Source organism: Rattus rattus, chromosome 9 (genome assembly GCF_011064425.1).
Source record: "Rattus rattus isolate New Zealand chromosome 9, Rrattus_CSIRO_v1, whole genome shotgun sequence".
Lineage (NCBI taxonomy): Eukaryota > Metazoa > Chordata > Mammalia > Rodentia > Muridae > Rattus > Rattus rattus.
Window position 1 is genome coordinate 58,098,325 of NC_046162.1, and position 16,469 is coordinate 58,114,793.

At 53.0% G+C, this 16,469-nt stretch overlaps 2 protein-coding genes across 3 annotated transcripts; both read right to left on the minus strand.

The window, feature by feature from the left end:
- Window positions 1-274: 274 nt before the first annotated feature.
- Window positions 275-3,660, minus strand: Hoxb8 (homeobox B8). 2 transcript variants are annotated; one of them, XM_032911758.1, is made up of 3 exons: window positions 3,400-3,660; window positions 2,222-3,211; window positions 275-1,449 (listed from the first exon to the last, which is right to left on the minus strand). In XM_032911758.1, exons 2-3 carry the CDS (start codon window positions 2,643-2,645, stop codon window positions 1,142-1,144), a joined length of 732 nt encoding a protein of 243 aa, XP_032767649.1. In that variant the 5' UTR covers window positions 2,646-3,211; window positions 3,400-3,660; the 3' UTR covers window positions 275-1,141. The 2 variants fall into 2 exon arrangements, with proteins under 2 accessions (XP_032767649.1, XP_032767650.1); XM_032911759.1 differs by having other exon boundaries at window positions 275-1,446; window positions 2,222-3,659.
- Window positions 3,661-10,876: 7,216 nt separating this feature from the next.
- Window positions 10,877-16,001, minus strand: Hoxb9 (homeobox B9). The gene is made up of 2 exons (XM_032911757.1): window positions 13,706-16,001; window positions 10,877-11,136 (listed from the first exon to the last, which is right to left on the minus strand). The coding sequence occupies exons 1-2, from the start codon at window positions 14,220-14,222 to the stop codon at window positions 10,901-10,903; spliced, it is 753 nt and encodes a 250-aa protein (XP_032767648.1). The 5' UTR covers window positions 14,223-16,001; the 3' UTR covers window positions 10,877-10,900.
- Between the last annotated feature and the right edge of the window lie 468 nt (window positions 16,002-16,469).

The window sequence follows — 16,469 nt, forward strand, 5'->3', positions numbered from 1 at the left end:
GAGTCTCCCCGGCCCCTCAGCCTCGGAACGCAAGAGGAGGGGTTTCTCTTGGCTCCCCTCCCTCGATCCTCTCTCCTCCAATCACGTTCAGCCGCCTCCCTCACCCCCCCCTGCGCCCCTGGGCCCAGGGACTCGCACCACCTGCTTCCAGCCCCCGCCCCCTCTTCTCAGCGTCCTAGCCTAGGCCAGCCCAGGAGCCTGCTGACCAGCTCCCCCCACCCGCAGCCCAGCGCCTAAGAGCGAATGAGGAGCGGCCGCCCCGGCCAGTCTCGGGTTCTCGCTTGTAAACTTTATTGTAACTCTTCCGCCCTTTTCAGGCGCAGACAACAGAACAAAGTATAGAGGAACAACAAAATATATAATTAGCCCTCCCTCCCCCCCCATAAAGCAATTCACAGATACAGGATACATTCTCTTCACAGTAAACCTAAGAACACTTTTAACAATTGCTTACAGCGCGCATGCTAACTAAAGTAATCTCTTTTGAGAAACACTTAAGACAAAATTGTCAAACCAAAGGGGGTGGGGCGGGGGGGGGACAGGAGGAAAAGAGAGAAGCAAGAGAGAAAGCCAGCTAGGGAGGGCAGCGGGGAGAGGGGGTTGCGAGGAAAGATGAAGAGGCGGTGAGAGAGAGAGAGAGAGAGAGAGAAAGAGAGAAAGTGAGAGGGAGACAGAAAGAATTACGGCGTGAATAGGCAGTTTCATGTTGTTGGGAAAACTTAGCAGAAATCGGTACCTCGGTCATTACAAAGAAGCACGTTCAAAGGAAAAAGACCATTGCACAAGGAGGCTTTTTTTTTTACAAGGGGCGGGGGCGAGGGGATTCTGCCAGGCCGCAGTCGATCACCCTCGCAGGACGAGGGAGTCCTTGCTTAAAATCCTTTTCTTTCTTTTTTTTTCCCCTCGGACCCCCAAGAGAAGGGAAGGAGATCCACGGTAGCTCACACACAGAAGCTATTACGAGATACTACCACTAGCGGGGACTGGCGCGGCGGGGGACGCTGCGGTGGGAGGCCCAGCTCCTGGCTCCGCTCGCGGGGCCGGAGCTCTCGGAGGCGGGGGGCGGGCGGCGGCGGCGTGGTCGCGGGAGGGACCGGCGGACGTGCGGGCTAGTCCGGGCCCGAGCAGTCCCAGCGGGAGCCTACTTTTTGTCACCCTTCTGCGCATCGCCCTGCTCGGCGGTCTCTGGCGCCCGCTCCAGCTTCTCTTTCTCCAGCTCCTCCTGCTCGCATTTACTGCTGGGGAACTTGTCTTTGTTGTTCTCCTTTTTCCACTTCATTCTCCGATTCTGGAACCAGATTTTGACCTGTCTTTCTGTCAGTCCCAGCGCGTGCGATACCTCGATCCTCCGCTTGCGAGTCAGATAGGGATTAAATAGGAACTCCTTCTCCAGCTCCAGGGTCTGGTAGCGGCTGTAGGTCTGGCGGCCTCGCCTGCGTCCGGCGGCTGCTGGGAATGGGGGAAAGGACGAGACAGAGGGGAGGATGGGGGAGGGGGCAGAGACAGAGAGTTGGAAGATTCGTGAACCAGCCTAGAGACCAGGATAATAAGGGCAGGGGACCCTTCTGCGGGGGCGGGAGGGGGAGCGCGGAGGACGCGGTCAGCGGGGGAGGGGAGGCGAGAGGGGGGAACTAGACAGCCCTGAATCTGCAGGGGTCATAAAGGAGGAGCCCCTTCCTCTGGTAACTAGAACCAGAATAGGGGGTTCAGATATATTAAAAGTGCATAAAGTTTAAGGGGATGAACGTGGTGGTGGGGGGAAAGTAAGAATAAAAAGCCAGAGTGGGGACCACGAACCCACCTTGAAAAGCCCCCAGAGCCTCTGCCCCAGAAGAAAAGTTTCTTCAGGGTAATTAAACTATAAAGCAATTGAGAAGTGCAAACGTTGAGCGCCCCCACCCCCACCACTCTTCCTCCACAGCCCCCATAAAACAGTAAAAGGGGAAAGGGGTTGAAGAAGAAAAGTAAAGGAGGGTGAGGAGTTTATGGATTCAGGAAGTTCGCTTAGAGACCCCCCCTTCAAAGGAAGCAAAAAGAAAAGGGAAAAAAAAGAAGAAAAGAAAGTGGGGAGGAAGGGAGAGGAGGTAGGTGTTTGGAACCTGCACGTCCTCTAGGAGCAGAAGATGCTCCGGGACTGCCCACCAGCCCTCCCCCGCTGACCGGCCTGGGACCCTCCTGGCCCCTTCCCACCCCGTCAGGTCCAGGTCCGACGGGAGCTCACCTTGAGGGCGCATCCAGGGGAAGAGCTGTGTGGGCGACGGGCTCTGCTCAGAGCCCTCGGCCTCCTCGCCCAGGCCGCTGGCTGCCGCGAGCTTGCAGTCTGCGTACTGCACCAGGTCTGGATCCTGCGCACCGAACAGGCTCTGGCGCTGCAGAGGGTCGTAGCCGTAGAAGTTGCCGGGGTCCCCGTGGCACGCCACGGCGCACGGGTTCTGCTGGTAGGGAGCCGTGGACAGCGACGATGGCCCGTGGTAGAACTCCTGGATTTGCGAAGGGTGCTGGAAGCTGCCGCCGCTGCTGGGACCGTACACCACGGTGGGTCGGCCGCCCAGGTCCTGGGCGAAGCCGCAGTCATAATAATTGGGGCGCAGGGACTCCCCGGTTTTGTATTTGGAGAACAGTGAGTTGACGAAATAAGAGCTCATTTTATTGAATTTTGAGGCGGCGGCGGCGGCGGCGCAGGCTGTAGTTGGGGGCTGTTGGGGAGGGGGTGGGGAGGGGGAAAAGGGAGGGAGAGAGAGAGAAAAAAAACGCGGATTCGCCGGCTCCTAGTCACCCTCGCCAGGAAAGGAGAGGAAAAGGGAGGAGGGAAAAAAAGAAAGAAGGGAGGAAGGAAAAGAAAGAAAAGAAGAAGATCTCGAAGCCGCCACACTTTTTGTGATTTCCAGGAATAGAAGAGCGAAGCCTGCAAAAGTCTAAGCCTGCATGGCAGCCGCGGCTCGCTCGCCCTCCCCCCACCCCCCACCCCCCAAACAAAAATATACCGCCACTTAAAGAGGTCCTCGCTTTACATTTCGAAGAAGGGATGCCAGTTCATAAACAGTTTTCGGTGATTTACTTCCCTCCAAATGAGTTGTTTCATATTTTGCCCCGTCTTTTCACCGTCATTTGCATCCATTAGAGACCCCGCATCCTATTGGCTTCTGGGTACTCCTCCCGGACAGAACGCGGAGCGAGGGTGAGAGCTAGAGAGAGCGAGCGCGAGAGAGAGCTAGAGCGAGAGAGCGCCAGGGAGTGAGGAGAGGGCAGAAAAAAAAGGAGGGGAAAGGGAAAAAAAAAACACCAGGGAGAGAGAGGGGGAGAGGGCGGAGAGGGAGGGGGGAGAGAACGAATACGGATTAAATCTGTTTAACTACCTACATTAATGAGATATCTCTTGCCTCACAACAAATCAAATACCTTCGCAGACCACCCCCAAAGACTGATGTGGGGGAGTCACGGAAAAACACCATGCGCACACACACATCCACAACGCTGAGCCTGGCGTAGGCACGCTGTTAATTTCGCGATTTTAACGAGGCAATTGGAGTCTTTCTAAATGTCAGGGTCGCTTCGGAAAAATGTAAAAGAACACGGTTTAATTGCGCCGAGTTTTAAAAGGTCCTATAAATGTAATTGGTATTTTAATACAAGTTATCAAATCATACAGCTTCCTCTCCTAAACATATTTTCAAACAAACGAGGTAGTCATATTTAAAGCTTTAATGATCAATTTCCTTATTATTGATAAAGGTTTAACTATCGTGTGGAGGGAATTGGCTGGGTAACCAGCCCCCAAAAAAACGGCTGTAAACTCTTTAACAAACTATAAAACGCAATAAAGCCGGAGTCTGTTGTTGTTTATGCTGCAGAGCATAAAAGCTGTTAGCATTTTACGAGTTCTTTCCTCTACAGCTATAAAACTGCAGCTTCGATCGCCCCCGCCGCCCGACTGAAGCACGGTGGGGGTGACTAAGCTGAAATGAGACCGATTATGGGTTGCTGTTGATTTTTTTTTTCCCCTTTCTGAGCAAACGGTGACTTTCCCGAGATTTTCGCCTCCTTCTCCCTTGCAGACACACCTGCTCCCAGACCCTCTTAGGAGACCCCAAGCCACCCCGAGATCTGTCCTCGCCCAGGTCACGCACATAACTTTCCCTCATTAAGCAAACACTCGAGATTTTCCGTGGAAAAGGAATCTGAGAGGGCCTGAGAGGGGAAGAAGAAACTTTCTGGTTAATAGACAGTGCTAAGGCAGGCAGAACAAAGTTCTACAGGCGGCTGCCAATTCTGCAGTTTGCGAGAGCTTTACCTGCCTGTGATAGGGGGGGCTGCAAGAGGAAGGGGGGTCTTCTGGAGGTGCTTTGGCCTAATGAGCACTTAGGAGGGAAGAGTCCGGTGCTGTCAAAGGTTGATAGCTTATGTGACTGAAAACCTGTGCCCTGGGCCTTGGCATCCAGTAACCAAGTCCAGTTGACACCCAGCTTTCTGGGGCCAATCACCCGTACCTTCCAGGTATAGGCAGTGACCTCTTCAACCACACACCAAAAGAGGTACGGGTAATGGAGATTGAGGCTGGCCAGCAGGGCCTTGGTTACTGCTGCCTTATGCCCTCCAGTGCCCTAGACAAAGGCTTTAAGCTGTGCGTTTAAAAGGCACCTGTTATTGGTATATGTCCCCATGGCCATTAGACCTGCACTAACCTTGGGGTGAAGGGACTTGGGAAATACAAGGCCAACGAGGTCTCCATTGTCCCTTTTCTCTTTTTGGGGTGCCTTTGGTTGAACCTTGAACATCTGAAGATCTGAGGCTTGAAACCCAGAAATGACTGGCTGCCTAACTCCAAACGCAGGCCCTTCTCTGTGTACCTGGCACATGGCTGGTTGGGAGGTCAGACCTTAGGAGGCTCAGGGTGGCAGGCAGAGCCAATGGTTTCCTGAGGGAACTGATGAGGGCCCAAAAGACAGAGAGAAGGAGAAAGAAATGTTCTAGGACAAAGGCAGAGTCAATTTTACAAATAAATTAAATCTATTGCTCGTTCTCTAAGGTGCTTTTTTTTTTTTTTTTTTTTTTTTTTGTTTCATGAGCCTGAATGCTTTTAAAAATGAGACCACGTTTCAAAAACAAAAACAAAAAGAGCTGTCCTACTGGTTTCAGTCAGCCATCTAAAGTACAGTGAATTTAGCCGTGGAGGAGGGGGCGAGGGAGGGAAAGGGAACCAGGCTCTGGGGTTGTTGGTTGTTAGTTTTTTTTTCCACAGGATGAGGGGTCCGTGAGGCAACCTAAAGCACAGTCAAGTTGTTGCTGAAAGCGAACATTTTATCAAGTGCAGGGATTTTATGGTCATGATTTGAGGACTCATTGGTGAGGTAGAAATTCAATGGCTTGTTCTAAATCATCCCTACGCCGTGCCAGAAATTTCTGATGGAAGGAAAATGTTTCTATTATAAGAAAAAAAAAAAAAACAAGAAAGAGCGCGGAGATAATTTATAAACACCCAACGGAGGGCAGATTTATTGGAGAAACTCAAGTTGAGGAGACACTAGGCTCGCCTTTTACACCTGGAAAGAGAAGAAGCTACACGGGGGTTGGGGGACTGTGGGGTCATTTTGGAGGCTCAGATTGGAGGCAGGTACGGCCCCGGACAGAGAGAAAAGTGAGGACTGGGAACCAGCCAAAGGGGTCGTGGGCAGTCAGAGGGGCAACCTCAGAACGAGAAGTGTCTGGGTCCAGGCCTCCATCGGCTGCGTCCCAGAAGGACTGGCTTCCGCGTGGTTTGCCAGAGTAAGGAAGCCAAGGGCAGAGGCTGGGGCAAGCCACAGGAAGCCGCAGTTCTCACCTGGAAGTTCGGAAGCGCGGAAAAGCGAGACTGCTTGCCATCGCCATGCCTGCCTCTACTGCTATTCCGGGGAGGGGGGGGAATGCTCAGGATTTTGACTGAGCCTTCCGAGGAGATGCTGCAGCCTCGCCGCTTCCCGCATCCCGCATCCCGCATCCCGCACCCCTAGGGAGACCCTGCCCGGAGCCTTGGCGACCAGGCACTCGCTCAGCCCAGACTGGCATGCAAAGGCTCTGGAGTCAGCGTCCTGTCGCAGCGGTGCCTCCGACTTGGAGACCACCGAATCTTCTTCACCAAAGCTAGGTCCCCATTTCTCCCAAATTTGGAAATCTCCCAGAGGACATGTCGGATTCCCTCTTCAGCAGGTGTGGGCAGCCAGCCTGGGGTAGCTTCCTCTTCAAAAGACCTGCGATCTCACGGCTCTCCCTTGGCTCTCCCTTCTCACCTGACCCACGCTGGCCTGCACTTTATTCCTCTCACCCCACTACAGGAAAAATCTCAGTTTTTCAAACCAATTCGTCTCCTTGATTTGTGTCCATTATTTCTGTATTTTTATTATTAATATTATCCCCGGTTCCCACGCATTTCTCGCTCCATCAAATGCACCAACTGGGAAACAGCTTTCTCAGTGTGAGAAATTCAGAAAATGAACCATTTGAGGAGAAAAAAAGGAGCTCTATTATAATTGAAATACATACATTAGGGGAAAGAGCCATAACAAACCCTATATTTTTATTGTGTGCAAATTACTCATGACTTTTGGTAGCTCTCAGTTTCTAGACACAAGGCCGAACAAGGTGCTGTGTAGTGCGGCTGGAGCCTGCAGTCGCAGCACTGGAAAATTTCATATGGAGCAAGGGTGCCATCTAGCGGCCACTGTACAAAAAGACGTCCTTCTATCTGCTCAGCCAGGTTCTCTGAGAACTAGCAGAGGAGGCGACAAACGATTAAACTTTCATTATTACTAGAAATAGGGGAGAAAAATGGAAGCAGATAAGAAAAAGGCTTATGAATCAGGAAACAGTTAGTGGACTAGTTCAGATAAGCTAAAAGAAAAAAGCTGTATAGTCTCTCAGTCCTTAATTTCTGTTGTAGATGCTGAACGAAGCCTTGCACCCTTTATAGTCAGTAAAAGAGGATATCAGCACGTTGTAAGCCTTATACGATTATTTCACACGCTGAGGGGTAACAATTGGGCTTTTTGTGTGAGGTGAGAAGGGCTGAGGGGATGGAACGGAACAGAAAAAGGATCAAGAGGCTACTCTCCCCTACATCTGGCCCTGCTGGACCCTGTGCGTGTGCGTGTGTGTGTGTCTCTCTCTCTCTCTCTCTCTCTCTCTCTCTCTCTCTCTCTCTCTCTCTCTCTCTCTCTCTGTTTGTGTGTGTGTGTGTGTGTGTGTGTGTGTGTGTGTGTGTGTCCGCGTGTGCAAAGGTTTCTTATTTATGGCTGGCGATTCCAGAGGGGGTGTAAAGAACAAAGACAACAGTCAGAATTTCAATTGCTGAAGCTATAGGGAACAACAAACCGTTCTTCCTCCCAGCTGCTAGCTTCTTTACTTTTTACCCTCAGGGGAAACTCACTCCACTGCCCCTGATTCCCAAGTTCCAGACTCCAAGCCCCAGACCTGGGTGCAAGAGAGTTGAGGGTGAGGGTGGGGTGCTCCTTACCCATTCTCCCACCAGATCCGGAGCCCAGGCTCATCTGAGGCCCATCTCCGGAAAGTTTCCCCTCACTGTTTGCTTTGCTGCTGTTTAGTTTCTTAACCTTCAGAAATTTATACCCTATAAACTTTTATAGCGGTCATATTCTTTTATTGCTGCACACACGGCATTGAATTCCTCTCCTAGCTTCTCTCTCCTCCCACTCTCTCTCTTGCTCTCTCTCTCTCTCTCTCTCTCTCTCTCTCTCTCTCTCTCTGAATCTCTCTTTTATGACAATTGATTTCCTCATCTCCGGCTTCCCAGCCTCTGCACCTTCGCCTTTGTTTGTCTTGAAAGAAGCCACCCCCGAGCTGGGGACCCAGACGCCGCTGCCAGAGGCAACTCCAGACGCCCTCGCCTCCAATCCTGCAGCGGCCCAGTCTCCAGCCTCGCTTTTTATGTTTCCTTTTGGCAGAAACTGGCTTCCTTCGCTCATTCTCTGCAGCCGGCAGAGCCTGGAGAGCCAAGGATGGAGAAACAGCCCAGTCTACACCAGCTGTAAAGCCAGATTAATTTTCCATCTTTAACATAACCCTCCTGGCAGGCCGCCTGTTCCCGCTGCGGTACCAGGAGTTTCTCCGTGTCTTGCCTCCTGTTTCTCCGATCCCCTTGCCCTTTCGTTAGAGAAGGGTAGGGCCCGCCTTGGCAGGGCTTCTTCCTTTCCCTCCGGTTAGCCTTTGTCCCCACCTCCACCCCAACCCACAGTGTCTCCGCTGCAGTGTGGCTATGGCGTGTGCAGCAGAGGAGAAGCTTGTGCGAGGTCAGCGGCAGAGCTGCAGGCCGGCAGCAGCCGGATCCTCACGACTGAATAAGAAAAAACAGGGCTTCCACGACCTCACGACAGGCTCTGGCGGGGACACCGCAGTGTGAGAGGAATGGGAAAGATGACTCTTGAAACCAAGTGTAATTTGCGGAGGGAGGGCGGGGGGGTGCGTTTGAAAAGGAATTATTTCCCATTTCTGAACCGTTTGGGTTCCCACACTCCGGTGGCTTTCTTTTGAGAACTGTCACACTCCCTGATCTCAACCCTCCAGACTCAGCAAGCCTCAGACCAAGGCTGCTGCCCTATGAGCCCTAGATGGGGCGGCGGCGGGGGGGGGGGTGTTGGGGGGTCGGGGAGGGAGTCGACAAAGAATCTTGAGTTTCAACTATTTGAGCTTTCTCCCTGCTCTGGGTCTCCTACACTCAACCACCGTCCTCCAGGCAATAGCAGAAAAAAAAGCTACCAACTTTCTCCTTGCAGGGTGTTTTGAAGGGGTTAGCTGAGAGATGCCGCGCCTCCAGGAGCTACAAGCCAAGCTTTTCTTTCCCTGAGTTAGTGGGGGAAGTCTCCAGAACAACTTTGTCTAGGTGAAGACCCCTTGCTATAGGGAGACTCTGCTCCAAAAGACGATGGAGGTGGTTTTTTCGTCCACTCTCCTGGTTCTACCGAAAGGGCCCTGCTCAGTTTGGAACTTGGAACTTGGGTACCCACCAGGTGTCAGCACCACCAGAGCAGGTAGAAGGCTCTGAAAGGTCAAAGGAGAAAGCCCATGGCTGTGGACCTTAACTTGTCTTTGTTTGAAGCCCTGTTATTAGCAACTGGACTCTTTGCTTAATGACCAGAGAGAAAGCAACACAGAATAAAACGCAGGAGAGGTTTTCTAGAGTGATATATATTTTTTGTTGTTTTTTTCTTTTTCTTCCAAAACAAACAATTAGAGCTCTAGGCCCCCTGCCCTCCCCACTCCCACCCTCAGCCCTCCCTTATAAGCAACAACTGAAAAATCGCTGCCAAAGAAATCACAAAACACAAGCACAACTTCACCACAGCCACCGACAAAGCAAAAAAATAAAATAAAATAAAATTATAAAATAAAATTCAAAGTTCTACTGGAATGACCTCTTTGCAGTCAGGAGAAGCGGGAACAAAAGTCCACAAGCGGGAACAAAAGTCCACGGGTGGAAGGGATTGAGAAGCAGGGAGAGCCGGAGAAGCAGAGGATTTGCCTCTCTGCCCGATGGGGAGGCTGGATGTTTGCCTCTTTCCTTCGCACACTGGACTGTTTGGCAGAAGTGCATCAGACCCATGCATCAGCAGCAGGACGGACCCAGCAGTGTACTTTGCAGGAGGTGGAGGTGAAGTCCCCACTCTGAGCTTTGGGGGAGTCTTCCTTTGGCCCTCTGGCTGGATGTCAAAGGGCTCTCTTCTTCCTGGGTCAGGAAAACTAGTGAAATGGAGAGACACCCACCAGCCCTTCTTGCTGAGGCACTTGCCCTGACTGCCTACCCAGGAAGGGAGCTGGGGAATTGATTCACAATACATTTTCAGACTCTCCTGACCCGGCCTTCTCTATGGTGGGGTGGACCTAGCAGAGAGGAAAGGGACTTTTTTTTTTTTTTCTACAATGGGGGACTTGTCTTGCTGGTACAAGATGGGTTTGTTGGGAAGGGGGGTTTATTTCAGAGTTGGAGGGAATGGAGAGGAATCCAAGACTGTGGTCAGCAAGAAAAGCTACATTCTGTCAAGGGGGGGGGTGTGGGAATGCATGAACGGAGAAATAGCATTGTCAAGGTTCTATGACCCCCCCCACACACACACACAAGTTGACCTCCTTTAGTTGGAAGAAGAGGAAAACATGCAGAATTAAACACTTCCTGCAGGAAAATATACGAGGGGACCCCACTAAAGGTACCTTCATAGAACCCTGCTTTTCTTGCCCTTTCTAGCTCACAACAGCTTGGGGACAGGGTTGGCCACATCTGCCCACAGGCCTCCCCAGGTACGGCAATTCCATAGGGATACACATTGGGATGTTGAGACTTTGGGCTGCAGTGCCTCACTGAGGGCATCTCTAGACATCTTCCTGGTGTGTGTTTGGATCAGATAAATGAACCTGATCTGAGGGCTGCCCTGCTGGCTTTGGTGAGCAATTTCTCCACTATCAGGGTGGACTCCAAACTTCATGTCTGTGGGCATTTGCTGGGGGCGTGTGCAGTTAAACTGTACCTGGGTGTCGTCTGGCTAGGTTGCAGGGAGGGAACAGGCAGACTGGAAGAGAGGGAATGGGGTTTTGCAGAGAAATTAGCAGGGGGTAGGGTGGGGGGAGGGAGATGCTAGGAGCTTGACTAGGGTTCTCTTTCCTCCAGTGGGGCTTATCACTTTTCTAGGAACCAAGGATAGCTAGCTTCTAACTTAACAGAACTTCCTCTTAACACCAGGGGAGTGGAGAGAGAGAGAGAGAGGACAGGCAAAGGAGAGGAGCCGGGCTCCAGGTGCAGATGAGGGGCTTTAAAGAGGAGATGCCCTTCCCCACTCACTTGGGTACAACCCAGACAGCAGTGGCATTTCCAGCCAACGCATAAATAGTAAGAGTGAGCTGGGGAGGGGTGGGGTCATCTTTACTCTTTGCCCTGCTCCTTATTCATCTTCTTCATTTTCATCCGCCGGTTCTGAAACCAGATTTTGACTTGTCTCTCACTCAGATTGAGGAGTCTGGCCACTTCGTGCCTGCGGTCCCTGGTGAGGTACATATTGAATAGAAACTCCTTCTCTAGCTCCAGCGTCTGGTATTTGGTGTAGGGACAGCGCTTTTTCCGGGAAGAGCGGGCGTGCAGCCAGTTGGCAGAGGGGTTGGCTGAAAGAGAAGTAGCGATAGAATCAAAGAGAGGAAGGGAGTGAAGGGCCCCAGACCAAGAAGGTGTGTGTGCTCACATCCACTCCCCATCTGGCATTGGAGAAAGACACCCGGGCCTCCAAGACCTCAGAAAGTATCTCTAACTGGGCCAGGAGGAAGGAATATGGACAGCTCCAAGGGAATAGTACTTTGAAGGGGATGCTGCTCAACTACCTAAGCATCTCCAAAGCTTTGACTGCTCCAGACATCTCAGCCTTCCTCTATTTGTGTCCAAACAGACCTGGACTCAGATCAGAAGAGCTCAGTAGAGCTGGAATCACACCACCAGCTAAAGGTGGATGACCTGAAGGATCCCTTAGCTCTAGCTTTCAGGGGAAGGGGGGAAGAAATGGATAAGGAGTGGAATTCTGTTCAGCCACAGCCAAGAGATCTCTTGATGCCTCAGTCCAGTTCCAGTGAACCCTGCTTAGAAAGCTCTCTTTCAGCCCAGGGCCTAGGCAGCAGACATGTGAGTCTGGGTAGACAGCCCCCCCCATCACACCCCACAAATAAGAGCCTGCATTTACAGCCACGAACACCCAGCACACTCCAACTCACAAGTGACCCAATTGCAACCATTTATCAATTGCAGCCCGTGGATGGGGAGCCCCAGGGCTTCCAGATAACTTATGGTGGCAATAGCCTCTTCCTTTCTGCTACTCAGCTCAGTTTGGTTAACACAAGTTCAGGGAGACTGGGAAGCAAAATTGCTCCAGCTCCAAGGTGGGGAAGGAGAGATGAGGCAGGATAGCAGAGAGCCTCTCACAGCACAGCAACCCTTTTAGCTGACCCAGTGGAGAGGCAGAGAAAAGTGTAATTGAGTGGAAAGGGGCACAAAGAGCAAATAACATATACAGGGTTTTTTTGTTTTGTTTTTTTCTTTTTCTTTTTCTATCCAGCATCTCTCCCTAGACCTCAGGACTCAGGAAAGTTGCCCGCTTCCCCAAAGTGGAGCCAATTCTAAGTAAGATGCACTCCACCAGCTTCCCCCAAATGAAAAGCTCTGAATATCTATGTATATGTATATGTTTTTAAATTCACTTCAATTCTACACTAAGTAGCGTGTCTTACCAATTTGCAGCGCTATTCCCTTAATGTGATTGCCTGGGATGGGACCCGCAGCCTTTTCCTCTTTCATTAAATATGAAAGAGGGAAAAAAAACTGTTAATAATTGATCCTAGCCAAATGGCTGCCTTACAATAATGGGCCTTCCAGGCTGAGAGTTTGGGGCCATGGGGTGAGGGGGTCTGTTTGGGTGTTTGCTGGAGGTTTGGGAAGAGCTGTTTTGGGATATAAGCTCCTAATGATTCAACCTGGCAAGTTGGAGGTATGAGGGGACCACAAGGGTCACGGGGGAGTATGTCTCTCCTTGCTTTTCAGAGGGCAAACATGCCCCCAGAAGACCCATTGGCCACTCTGTTGGTGGGACATCTGATAGGGCGAGCAAGGACCAAACTATGTGCCCAGAGGAGAAAGAGGTGAGGAGTTGACCTGTCAGTTTGTCCGGTTTTGTTTGGGACCAAGAGCATGCCCCCAACCAGTTTGTCTTCTCCATTCATAAAAGCAAACAAAAAAAGTAAGCCTCCTCTCCTCTCAGCCAGCAGCACTTGGGGATTTATTTTAGCAAGGGTGCTTTTAGGAGTGGGAGGTGGTAAGAAACTCCACCAAGGGTAGAGTTCTCCGCCCCTGCGCAGTCCTCCCCCTCCTTCCCCCAGGTCCCTTCGGGTGTCTTCTCCTCCTTTCTAGAGGGAGGCCCAGTCTTTAGCAAATGATGCCTAGACTCTCCAAGAGGTGGACTGCCCGGCTAGTTCTCAGAAGCCCCGCGGAGATCAGCGGGAACCGCAGGAGGAGAAACGGCCACCCTGTGGAGGATGCCCTAGAAGGGCGGGGGACCCCGAGGGAAGGCTCCCGGGGAGGGGCCGGCGCACTGGGGAGGGGGCTCCGTCACTGCATCCTGGGCTTCCCCCGCCCCTCCCGGCGCCTGCTGCCGACCCGACGCGGCTACTGCGCGAGATCTGCTAGGAACAATCCTCCGCCAAGCTGTTGCTCGCAAATAAAATCCTAATGAGCCCCCTCCCCCTTCCCCTTGGCCGGTGGGGACGATCTGCGCGTGGCGCAGGCGGCTCTGCCGGGTGCGCTTCGGCCCCGTGCCCGCGCGGGCTCCCGGCCGCGCTGGCCGTCGGCCCGGCCCCCTACAGTTCCTCACTGGACTGTCGCAGGTCCCTTTCCTTGTTTCCAGCCCCAGCCTGGGGAAGAAGGAAGGTGGGATAGAGAGACTTGGTCCTGAGTCTCAGTCCCTGCACTACTGAAAGGGTGAAGGGGCAGCCTCAGTGTCCCCCTCCTGGACACCCAGCTTTTTCCTTTCCCGGTCCCTTCCTTCTTCTTCCCTCCACCCCCTCTAGCCCTGCGGCCCCAGGCGCGCTGTCCCTTTACATTGTCCGGTTTATGGCCTCTCCCCTCCCCTCCCCCGGGCCTGGCCTGCAGCCTGGGGGGGATTTCCTCACTTTTTTTTTTTTTTTTATAACTTACTTTGATCCGGCCTCTCTTTGTCCTCGCTTCCTTCGCAAATTTTATTGTCCCCGTAGCCGGCTCTTTGATTAGACAGGACAGCCTCCCTGCCCGCCGAAGTTTCCAAACTGTACTCGGGCGTGCCCTGTTTAAGCAGCTCCCCCGGCGCGCCCAGCAGCGGCTCCGCCTTCACGGCCGCCTGGCCCTGCCCCGGGGCGGCCTCGGCGCGCGGCGCCGGCTCTAGCCAGGTACGGAGGTACCTGCTCTCGGCCGCCGGCGCGCCCTGGGGCTGCAGGTAGGGGTGGTAGACCGACGGCAGGCTCCCCGAAGCGTGCGGGCTCAGCGGCGCCCAGGAGGCGCCGAACACCGGAGCTTTGGGCTGGAAGCTGCACGAGGGGAAGTCCAGGTGCTCGGCGTGGCCCGGCTGCCGCGGGTTCGCGTACTGGCCCGAAGGAAACTTGGCTGGAGGCGCGTCCTCGCTCTCGTGACTTATGATCGAGTCGACATAATAGCTGCTAAGCGTCCCAGAAATGGACATTCTCAGACATTATCCGCGCGCTCGCAGGGGGAAGGGAAGCGCTCGCGCCGTGGCGCCCAAGCAGGGAAAGGTGGCACACGGACCCGGTGCAGAGGGCTTTCGGACGCGACCCCCCCCAGACCCCCACCCTCCCACCCCCACCCCCTGCTCAACTTCTCAGCCAACAAAGTACAGTGGAGCAGCCCGGCTCGGAGCTCCTTGCAAAATGATTGGTCAAAGTTTTGCGGACTGCCTGATAAAGCGTCAGCTCCGACATAAATCAATCGGGCGAGGGGGCTGCGCTCGCGCTGTCATCCGTCCTCACCGCATTCCATATCCAGGATGGATTGTTTTATGCTGATGCAATGTGCTATCACGTCAGGGCTCCGGCGGCCACGTAACCTCAGCCTGAGCTGCTGGGCCGCCCGGGGCCCCTCCCGCTTTTACAGGAAGGGGGGTTCTCAACATGGGGCGATGGGGGCGGAGGAGAGGCGGAGGCAAGCAGCGGGCTGCCTCTGGAGGGACGCAGGCTGAGGAGCCCTCTCCCCAGGCGGGTTGGAGAGAGAGGGGAGGGAAGACCAGCATACAGGGAGGAAGAGCGCCCCAGCCTCAGAGCAGCGGGAGAGGCCCGACAGGGTAATTAAAGAGGAGGTAGTCTTGTCACCCGCCCCCCCAACACCTCCACCTCCACCCCGCGGGCCCTCATTTCCTGTCCTCTGTCCCCTTGACAGAGATGTTTATTAAACAACAGCAGTACAGCGACCCACAGGAGATGAAGTAAAAGGATGGGAAAGAAGTTGGGGGTTTTATAGGACAGTTATCCTCTTTGGAGGGGTTCAGGGCACAATTTGGGACTGGGCTCTTCTCTTGATCCTTTAGCAGCTGAGAGAGGCAAAGGGGGAACTCGGTGGGACCAGTGTCCAAAGAATCATTATCTGTCCTGAAATTATAGCCTGCCTAAGGCCAAAAGGACACACCAGGCCCTGGAACTAGTCTACGAAAAAGAGTTCCAGGCGACTAACCAGTCTTATTTAACTCCTCAAAATTTGTCTTGGGCCTTTGTGAAGCGCTGGGTCCACGGCCATTTCTTGTCCTTCATTCAGAATCTGAGACCCTTAAAACTGTCCAGATGAGGGGGCTAATGATGAAATGAATTAATGAGGAATGATTAAAGGAACTCTGGAGAGGGGGGAGAAGGTCCCCAAACAGCACAGTGAGGAACACCGGGTGACCTTCCTTTCCATCCAAAAAGGGAAAGAGGCTAAATTCTCAACACTCCAGCGCTTTTCCCCAGCGCTTTTCCCCCGGAATTGTCGCTCTGGAAAACGTCCAAATACCGACATAGGGCAGTAGCAAGTACAGAGGAGTCCCCGGCATCAGTCCGTTTCCCCCACCCGCCGCCTTCCCCTCTACAATCCTCTCGTGGAGACTACAAATAGTGCATTTTATTAGCAGCTATTCTGCGGCCCTGCGCAGGGACTCCCCCGAGGCCACTGGCTGGTTTCCTGGCGGCTCTCCCAGCTCCTGCTTCCACAGCCTCTGCCTGGGTGCAGGCACCTCCCCCGGTGTGAGCTCTGGGAGGCTCGGCCCTAGATAGACTTGGTTAGTTGTAGAGACAGATTTCTTGGCTGTTCTCTGAGTCTGGACCGTTAGGCAGACTGCTCCAGGAGCCATGGCCCCCTCCTTATCCTCCCCTCCCTTTAGAAAAAGTGGAACCGTTCTAACTTGGGGTTATATGTTTTTAACCAGTACCCCTTCTGCCCAGTGGAAGGCTGCGGATCACCTCCGCGAGCACACACACAGTCCCGCCCGCTTGTCTTTCCAAATGAAGCCATCTCGTGTCATTACGTGTGAAATACGAGACCGAAGCGCCATATTTCTTCGCATTATGGCGATTTCAAAATGATTTTTTAAAGATCAATGCGGGCGCCCAGCCGGCCCCTTCAATTCCACCCACGCTCTTGGAGAGCGACAGCCCAGCAGATCCGGAACCAAACAGCGTGAAGATCTGGTTGGTTTTTTTTTCCCCCCTTAGTATCCAAATGGGGAAACAAACATCCGATGCAAATTCTTCTAAGTAGCGGTTGGATGCTTGGAAAAGTCAGGAGAGCTTCCCGGACCTGCCAACAAGAAGCTGGGCCTGAAGCGAATGAATCATAGTTAGGGAAAAGCACCTGTTCCTGCTTTGCTAGTCGTATGAAATCTGCCATCCGTTTTACCCGTAATAAATATAGTCTTCAGGCAAAAAAAAAAAAAAATCCCCTCCTC

Coding starts and splice junctions, on each gene's coding strand:
- Hoxb8 (XM_032911758.1), bottom strand. CDS start 2,645: ATGAGCTCTTATTTCGTCAACTCACTGTTCTCCAAATACAAAACCGGG. Junction 1,450..2,221: donor CCCCTGGATGCGCCCTCAAG/GTGAGCTCCCGT, acceptor CCCCATTCCCAG/CAGCCGCCGGACGCAGGCGA.
- Hoxb9 (XM_032911757.1), bottom strand. CDS start 14,222: ATGTCCATTTCTGGGACGCTTAGCAGCTATTATGTCGACTCGATCATA. Junction 11,137..13,705: donor CAAAGAGAGGCCGGATCAAA/GTAAGTTATAAA, acceptor CTTCTCTTTCAG/CCAACCCCTCTGCCAACTGG.